Source organism: Nesoenas mayeri, assembly GCF_963082525.1.
Source record: "Nesoenas mayeri genome assembly, chromosome: 13".
In the NCBI taxonomy this organism is placed as follows: Eukaryota; Metazoa; Chordata; class Aves; order Columbiformes; family Columbidae; genus Nesoenas; species Nesoenas mayeri.
Window position 1 is genome coordinate 2,825,558 of NC_137550.1, and position 9,015 is coordinate 2,834,572.

The 9,015-nt window shown below is 42.1% G+C and overlaps 1 protein-coding gene across 5 annotated transcripts in view; it reads left to right on the plus strand.

Annotated features, from left to right (window-relative positions):
- The window catches only part of TAF1 (TATA-box binding protein associated factor 1), a 33,974-nt gene extending 25,126 nt beyond the window's left edge, over positions 1 to 8,848 (plus strand). For 3 of the 5 annotated variants that reach the window (XM_080352496.1, XM_080352498.1, XM_080352499.1), the window contains 9 exons: positions 369 to 461; positions 537 to 621; positions 1,138 to 1,205; positions 1,287 to 1,403; positions 4,671 to 4,796; positions 6,105 to 6,203; positions 6,447 to 6,597; positions 7,377 to 7,554; positions 8,267 to 8,848. In XM_080352496.1, coding sequence (XP_080208622.1) covers positions 369 to 461; positions 537 to 621; positions 1,138 to 1,205; positions 1,287 to 1,403; positions 4,671 to 4,796; positions 6,105 to 6,203; positions 6,447 to 6,597; positions 7,377 to 7,554; positions 8,267 to 8,483 — 1,134 coding nt within the window. In that variant the 3' untranslated portion in view covers positions 8,484 to 8,848. The remainder of the gene's footprint in view (positions 1 to 368; positions 462 to 536; positions 622 to 1,137; positions 1,206 to 1,286; positions 1,404 to 4,670; positions 4,797 to 6,104; positions 6,204 to 6,446; positions 6,598 to 7,376; positions 7,555 to 8,266) is intronic. The other 2 variants (XM_080352497.1, XM_080352500.1) reach the window with 1 other exon arrangement.
- The last annotated feature ends 167 nt before the right edge of the window (positions 8,849 to 9,015 follow it).

The following is a 9,015-nucleotide window of genomic DNA, read 5'->3' on the forward strand; positions in this document are numbered from 1 at the left end:
CCCTGTTGTGAGATCAGACATAGGTTTATGTTCTTTGTTTATTGTACAAGCAATGAGTGCTCTTGCTGGATACTGCAGTCGTGTTGTGGAGGAAACAGTGATACTAAATAGAAAAGTCATTACTATTTTGTATTACATGTTTCTACTGTCAAATGGATATCAGCAGGCCTAGTTAAAAATCCAACTGGTAGATCTTCTGCGTCCCTCCTGAAGCTAAATGATTGGAATCAAGATGCCTTGGGATAAATACTTTCCATACATTTTGGGTGTTAATCAGTTCTGGAGACTTGCTTTATGAAATTTGTACCTCAAACTGTTAAAAATTGTGCACAGAAGCTTTCTAAACTTATCTGTTTTCTTTCTTTTAGTCTTGGCCATTTCATCATCCAGTTAACAAAAAGTTTGTTCCTGATTATTACAAGGTGATTGCTAATCCAATGGATCTGGAGACTATCCGCAAGGTGCGTAGCTTATACTGAGCAGCCACTTGAGACATGTTTAGACTTGATTACTTACTGGGTGACAATCTCTTCCAGAATATCTCCAAACACAAGTACCAGAACAGAGAGACTTTCCTGGATGATGTTAACCTCATCCTTGCCAACAGCATAAAGTACAATGGTAGGTGGTGAAAATAAGGCTTCAGCTGCCTTCTGTACTTAAATGAATACATCTGGGCACCTGTTCTGTAGTGCTGTCAAAGCCTGAAGCTGTGTATCCTGAGCTTGATTGTTGCTTTCCTGCTGAGAAAAGAGATGCTTAAACAGTGACATTTTCACTGTCATGTGGTGCTTTATTTATTACCTTGTGTTGAATGGGGCAGTTACATTTGGGGAAGATTTTCTACTTGTTCACTGCACATCTCTGCTTCAATGATTTTAGGGAATTTCCTTGAGATTGACAGGGTAAAACCTTCCTGTCTCCTAAATCATATCTTTAATGCTAGAACAAACTGGTTGCTCATTGTTAGCTGAGTGTGAGCCCTGCTCTATATTTCTTCCTATTAATAGATCAGAAGGTGTTGGGATTTAGGGACCTGTGTCATGAGAGCTGTGTAATGAAAACCAGTGTTTCTGCCTCAGCAGCTGGAACTGAGCAAATGTCAGAATGCATAAAGAGATTTGTTTCTCACTACAGGGCCAGACAGTCAGTACACAAAAACAGCCCAGGAGATTGTAAACATCTGTTATCAAACCTTAGCTGAGGTATGTGGACAACTCTAGTGTAATATTTTTGCATGTTTGAATTTTCTGTTCTGCAACCTTAGCAAGCTTCTTTATTCTTAGTATGATGAGCACCTGACTCAACTTGAGAGAGACATCTCTACTGCTAAGGAAGCAGCACTAGAGGAGGCAGATCTGGAAAGTCTTGATCCTATGACCCCTGGTCCCTACACTCCACAGGCAAGTGACCAAGAAAAGTTTTTGCTTTCTTCTAGTTTCAATCTCCTGGATGTTTCATCTAGAGATGCTTCCTTGTTTACTGTTCTTCATCTGTCTGCAGTTTGTCTTTTAGTAGAGTATCTTGTTGGATGGTGTATCAACAGCTATTTTTTAAGGGTAAAGATGAGCAGCAGTTATGATGCTTCAGAGAGTGAGATGCCTAGACAAAGAAGGTAATTTCCCAAGCAACATGCAAAACTGGTCTCAGGATGAGCTGTATCCAGGCAGGTACAACTGAATGTTGGCTGGAAATTCAAAGACTGCACAAGTTGTTGTGGTTTAACCCCAGTTGGCAACTAGGACCTGCTGCTCACTCAATATCCCCATCCCCCCAAGTGCAATAAGGGAGAGAATCAAAAGGGGAAAAAAGCCGTGTCAGTTTACATAAGAACAGTTTTAATAGGACAGTGAAGGAAAATAATAATAATATTAATAGAATACGCAAAATAAGTGATGCAGATGGCAATTGCTCATCACTCGTGACACATGTAGGCCATGGGTTCCCAAGCTGCAATATTTGCCCCCCTTGGGCCAACTTCAGTTTTGAGCATATGGTCAGGAACAGCCCTTTGGCCAGTTTGGAGCAGCTGTCCTGGCTGTGCTCCCTCCCAGCATCTTGTGAACCTTGCAGAGCACGGGAGGGTAAAAAAGTCCTTGACTACCCCACAACAGCCCCATCAGTGTGTTATTAACATTCTTCTCATACTAAATCCAAAACACAGCACTACACCAGCTGGTAGAAAGAAAACTTAACTCGATCCCAGCTGAAACCAGGACACACGTGTCGCAGTTAGAAACCCCCAGAAGGCAAACAGTGAAAGGGTGAGGAGCACAAGAGGAGAAAACATCAATACTGTAGTGCTGAGAAGCCAGAGAGTTGTTTGGTAGGGGCAGTGTTGAAGAGGCTTATTGCTGTGAGCAAAGAAACTGTCTAATATGGTCAGCGAAGTACAACTCCTCTGCATACTTTGGTGGGATTCTTTATTTATTTTGGTTCTAATAGAAATACTTTTTTTTTTAAATTGTCATTATTATTTTATAGCAGACAATTGGGTATGCCAGTTATTTTGTATATATTATAGACCAAGTTGGAAGCATAATTTTGACTGGAGATTGTATGACTGACTGCGTTGTCAGTGTTTACAGTTTGGTAAACTTTTATAAGCCATTTAGGCTTTTCTTTTTTTAATGCTGCTTCTTGCCTCAGGCTGTTTGGTTGTTTTTAAAAACATCAATAAAAAACCTCAACCGGGAACGACAACTTCATGCCTGAAAAATAAAATTGCCTTTGGAATTTGCCTGATAACTTAGGTAATGGTCCAGGGAATGTCACCCTGGTGTCTGAAATGTGCCTTTTGTATATTTGGAAAACTGCTGAAGTTCATAAGCCGTGGAAAAGATCTCTGCTAATAACTGAATGATTGAAATTCAAATGTTGTATGCTCAATGCAGGATGACAGAGCAACGCTTTCTTTGCAGTTTTTAATCCCAATTGTAGACCAATAATTTTTCTGTTCTGTGCAAGTCTGGTGTGATTACATCTGGACAGCTGCATTTCATTTTAGCAGAGTCAGAGCAGAAAAGAGCGGCTTGAAGTCCAAGGAACAATTTAACCTCTTATAAAGATTAATTTTGAGAGAAAAATGAGTTTAATTTGTTTTTTAGGCAATAGGTATACCAAGATGATATGGCTGGAGCCAGGTAGAAGGCTACACACAGTTTTGGGGCAATATTTAACACACTCCATCCATCTCTCCCCCCCACCCAAAAAAAAAAGTATAACTGAGTTTCGCAGAAAAAGACCTTCCTGGCAATGGGAAGTGTCGGGCTACCAGGGAGCCTTTGGAGATCAGTGGTTGAAAGTATTGACACATTTCAAGGATGATCCCAGTACCTCAAATGAGGGACCAAAATATCGTTCTTCTCTTTATCTGATGGTTTCCTTCCCAAGAGCAGTATTACCTGTTTGGATTTTTTCCACGTTGATCAGGAGAGAGGAGAAGAGGCTTGATCAGGGAACTACTCATGAGTTGTTTGCTCCTTCTCTGTGCGCGCTAAAGCAGAGAGCTCTGGAGCTTCTCCCTCCAACTTGCCATCCGAAGGCCGCCTTTTCCCTTCTTGCTGGAGGTAACGCTCCCGCTTCCCACGCGCCCAGAGCTGTCACAGATGGCAGGTCTGGTGATGGTTGCTTGGCTTTAGTTCCCTTTATTTCAAATGCAGTTGTGATGACTAATGTTTATCTTCCCATATGCGTCTTCAGGAGTTGGACTCCAGGATAAGAAGCAAATGCAGCAAGTAGAGTTGTCTGTGATTTACATGTCTGCTTAAATTCTTAGGAAGCCTGTTTTGCTTAATTTAAACAGTATTTCTACTGCTCTTAACACTTCTAGGATTGTAATAATATATAAGCTGTGTATTATACGGGCATTTTGTCAAAATCCTAACCTGTAGTTCCTCATTAACTCTTCAGAGGTCAACTGACATGCAAGCTACAGATTGGCTTTTAGAACACGTTATCCAAACCCCGCTTTTTTTTTTGCTTTTGTCAGCTTTAGGGACTCTTGAGACAGTGATTTACATAGAATTGATTGTAAGTTGAAGCTTTGCTATGATATTTCACATGTGATAGACTTTTCCAGTTCTAACAGCAGCATTTGTGGTTGCAACACCATTTCCATTGTAGGAATGGAAATGAAAAGGGCCCTGATGAGTCAAACCAAAGACTGATGTAATCAAGTATTCTGTCTCTGTCAGGGTCCAGAAGTAAGTGGATGCAAACATGCAGTGGTGATCCTTCCTTCACTGAAGCCTCTCTGCTCCTGGCAGTTGGCTGCTCAGGCACCGTAAACTGGTGTTGCATCTAGACCATTGTGTTCATGAGCTGCACAGAGGCTTATTCTCTATAAATCTGTCTAATCCTTTTGGATTCCCTTTACGATTTTGGCCTCTATAGGATTGCACTGCGTGGAAGTACTGACTTCTGTTTTAAAATCTGCTGTTTGGCAATCTTCAAACCTGAGGTTGTGAGCTATTGCATTTTACCATGTTTGTTCTTTAAAGAATAAATAGTTTATTTTGATTAAGCGGTCTTTAATGATATAAACACCATGCCAAAAAAATGCTTTTTGCATTTAGTCCTGAAGTCCCCGTCTTGCCTCTCAAGATACTGTTCTAGTCTCAGTTCAGTGCCTGAGAATGTTGTGTCTCCTATTTCCACATATACTTTAGCCACCTGATTTCTATGACACCAACACTTCCCTCAGTATGTCACATGATGCTTCAGTCTATCAAGATGAGAGCAATTTGTCTGCTATGGACACTCCCATCACTACCCCAGAGAAGCGAGGAACTCAGGTCAGAATCCAACCTGGTATTCTATGATTCTGTGATTTTTTTCATGTGGTTGGAGAGTTGGGTTGTGTAAGGAAATTACTGAAAAGAGGCAATTACTTAGTAGGAAACAGGTGACAAAGATGAGCAGGTTTCCCAAGCAGAGGAGGAAATCCATTTTGAAAGTTATGGAATTTCCTTCATTTTGACTGCTCTGAGGGAAAAGGAAAAATTTAAACAGCACTGGGAATTGAGACTCTGCAAAACAAAGAATAGAGAATCAAAAGCTGCAGAAGAATCTGCCTAAGGCCAGATATTTGTTTGCTTCACTACTTCTGGGAGTAGAAACCTGGTGACTCATGCTACAAAGGGCTAATATGCAATCCCTTGTTGATTCTGAATAGCGAAATGGTGAACTACATTCTACAGATTTGGAAGATGATAATGAGATTATTGTGGTTGCATTCACTTATGAGTAGAAGCTGTGCAAACACCTAGGAAGAGGTGGTTGTGACTCTAGATACTTCATAGTTGTAAAAGGAAAAAAAAAAGCAGACAGGTTAAAGGTATTCAATCATTATAAATTAACTTGTTACGGTAACCAGAGAACATTTTTTTATTGGTCTTTATTCTGTATTAAAAAAGACTTGTTGGAGGAGAGGGAATAGCAGAAGGAGATTCAGTAATACAAGCATTAAAATAAAATAAAAATGAGGAGAGCCACAAGACTGAAGGTGGTACCAGAGAGACTAGGAGAGCTATTCTGAACAATCCAGACAAACAGATTGAATATGAATGTTTCCATGTAGTATTGTGGCTGTCTGTACCTTTGAGAATGCCTTCTAGATTTTGAAGTCTTCAAGCTTTCTATAGACTTTCAGTTTATAGTCTTTGGGACAGAATCTGCATGTCCTCTCTACCTTGGATTCATGGTGACTGAGGGAAGAACAGGGGAGAGAAGGGGAGAAGATTTGTTGCAAACTGCCATGTGCTTTTCAGATATTTTGTGAAAATAAGCACTTCTTAAGATCTAGTGGTATTTTCCAGAAATAGCTAGGTAGACAAAGAACTCTGGTGCTGTAAGGCTGGAGACTCCCTTTTCAAGGACGAGCACATCAGGATAAAAGTGTGTGGAGACTGTGTGCTCTCCAATCTTATAATAAAGAGAGAGGATCCTTGCTCTGAAAGTGATATACGTATATTTTCTTTTTGTCTTTCCCGCTCCCCTGTACACCCACACCCATCATTGTGGTCCAGATGTCAGTCATACCCTTTGGTTCCTGTCCAGTAGTGCCTTCCTCAATGGTATCGCTGTTTGTGTTCCCCATCCAGATGCGCCAGGGGCGAGGTAGGCTGGGTGAGGAAGACTCTGACGTAGATATTGAAGGGTTTGATGACGATGATGATGGGAAACCTAAGACTCCAGCCCCAGTGAGTATATTTACAGAAATCCCAGCCACAGGCTACGTGTTGACTTGCATAATTGTGGTAGAAGTCTCCATCACAGTATTCATAGCAATAGTGAGACTCTTGAATGTAGTTTTGAAACGTTAGCATTATGAAATGAGTGAATACTTCAGAATGAACAGTGGGATAAATAATAGATGTGTGCTGGAAATGGCAGTGGTAGTTTGTGGTGTTTGATCTTCACTACTCCTGTTTTGCACGAGCTAGGAAGTTGAAGATGCAGATGGTGACCTTGCTGATGAAGAAGAAGGATCAGCCCAGCAGCCCCAGGCCAGTGTCCTCTATGAAGATTTGCTCATGTCGGATGGAGAGGATGATGATGATGGGAGCGAGGAAGAGGGAGATAATCCTTTCTCGTGTAGGTGTCCTTCTTTTTCTAAAAGGTTAATGGCAACTGGTGGTTCACAAACCCAGCTAATCTTCTACTGCTTCCATCACAAAAATGTGCAGTAGAGAGCACAGAGCATAACTGGGATATGTAGGCCAAGTGGTCTAGGACTCAGAAAGGAAAAGAGACCAAAGGGCAAGATGAGAAAATTGGATGAATGTAAATGGAACTGAAAACAGAATGGAATAGGAAAGCTGTAAGTATGGACACGAAAGCAGAGTTAAGGCAAGATCTGGTCACTTTTATTTCATAAAGTGAAACTGCAAATGGTTCTGAAAAGACTTGGGGCCACAATTTGGTGTGCAGAGCCAGCAATGGGCAGTTCAGTAAAAGCACAGCGTTTATTCTGATGTGAAACGGTGCGGCCAACGTTAATCAAGAACCGGGAGAGGTGTCTGGAGGTTCTTCAGATTGGTTCCCTGTTTTACTAGAAAACTTGCTGTGCAGAAAAGCTTGTGGTGGTATTTAGTGATGGCTTCTGAAAATCATTCAGGGAGAAGAAGGAGGAATTATTCAGAGTAGGCAAGCAAATAAGGCCTTTTTTGGGTAATGGTGGTAATGAGGTTGTTCTTGAATAACATCAGAATTGGGGGTTATCACCTCCCAGATAACCTTTTCTGCTGCCTTGTGGAGTCACCACATTGAAGACATTCCTTCCAGTCAATATTGCAGCTTTTAAACAGAGACAATGGGCAAGTCACTGACAACAAACCTGCTGATTTGTGACCAGATGTTGGTTCATTCCACAGCTATCCAACTGAGTGAGAGTGGCAGCGACTCTGACGTGGAGCCCAATGCAGTGAGACCTAAACAACCTCATGTTATTCAAGAGAACACGCGGATGGGCATGGACAATGAAGAAAGCATGATGTCTTATGAAGGGGACGCTGGGGAAACCTCTCATGTTATGGAGGACAGTAACATCAGGTAATTAGAGCTGAGAATCTTGTTAAAATAATTCATCAAAACATAACCACTTATTTTAAAGATGCCTTTGAAGTTAAAGGATTATTTAGCTGATAAACTTTGTGGTGGTTTTTTATTCCCTCTAAAAATAAGCATTTCCTTACTTGAAAGGAAACTGCTTAGTTGAAGTCCAAAAGAATAGAAATATATATATTCTGTATTTTGGAAGAGTTCCATTATTAGAAGGTGACAAGTACAGCAATATCAGCTTGAGAGAATATTGACTTGCTCTTCCTCTGTTCTTTTTCTGCTCATGGAATTCAGGCCCTTAATACTATTATTGATATTTGCCAAATAAATGGTCGTACAGGTGCTGGGTCAGACGAATGATCGGTCCGGCACAGCACCTTGACAAAGTCAACAGAAAACACTGGAGGAGATGACAGGAAGGGGCTGTCTGTGTTAAAGATGACAGATGGAGCGTGTTGGAGCAATCCGTTTTTCCTGCCCTGAGTGTATCGGAGTGGGGTGAGGAGGCTGGTAGACAATTGTTTCATCAAAACTGTTTTTATTTTTAAAAGCTGGCCGTTCACAGAATTAAAGTGCACAGTGGCTCTGAGTGCTCCACAAGGATTTCGCACCAGGGACCTTTTACAGGAGTTAAATATAGAATTGTCCGTATCAGCGGCCGATTTGAAGAGATGGCACAGTAACAGCATCTCCTTTCTCCTAGTTACGGCAGCTACGAAGAACCAGACCCGAAATCCAACACGCGAGACACCAGCTTCAGCAGCATGGGAGGGTACGAGGTCTCGGAGGAGGAGGAGGAGGAGGAGCAGCAGCGCTGTGGGCCCAGCGTCTTGAGCCAGGTCCATCTGTCCGAGGACGAGGAGGACAGCGAGGACTTCCATTCCATCGCAGGGGACAGCGACCTGGACTCGGACGAGTGAGCCGTGCTCACTCGGGGCGCCCCTGCGCTCCCCGGTTTCTCCTGTCCCGCTGCGGCGCGGGGAACGGCGCCGCGTGGACTGCGTTAACAAGATTAAAATATATATATATATAAAATATTTTATTGGTTATAAAACATGTCATGTGACTTAATGGTGAAAAACAAGCTTTAACCAAGCACATCCTCCTGAACTTTTGGGCGGCCACAGCTTGTAACAGTTCCCGAATCCAGCGGAAGGTTTGCGTGGCGTGTTCTGCAGCCTTTAAACATGTGAAATAATGCCTCGGAAATACCAGCCTGTTCGGTGCGTGCAGATCTGATAGGAAAAAAAAGGCTCAGAATAAAATACCTGCTGATGCTAAACAACCATGAAACTACTTTTATAAAGGGAAGGTTCTTCTGTGTGCCTGCAGCAGGACCCGTGCCTCAGCCTCACCCCGGCTGGGCTGGATTAAGCACCTCACGACCGCTGCCCTTTTTTTCTTTTAAAGTTGCCTCCGGTCCCAGAAATCAGAATTTAGTACTTTGAGGCC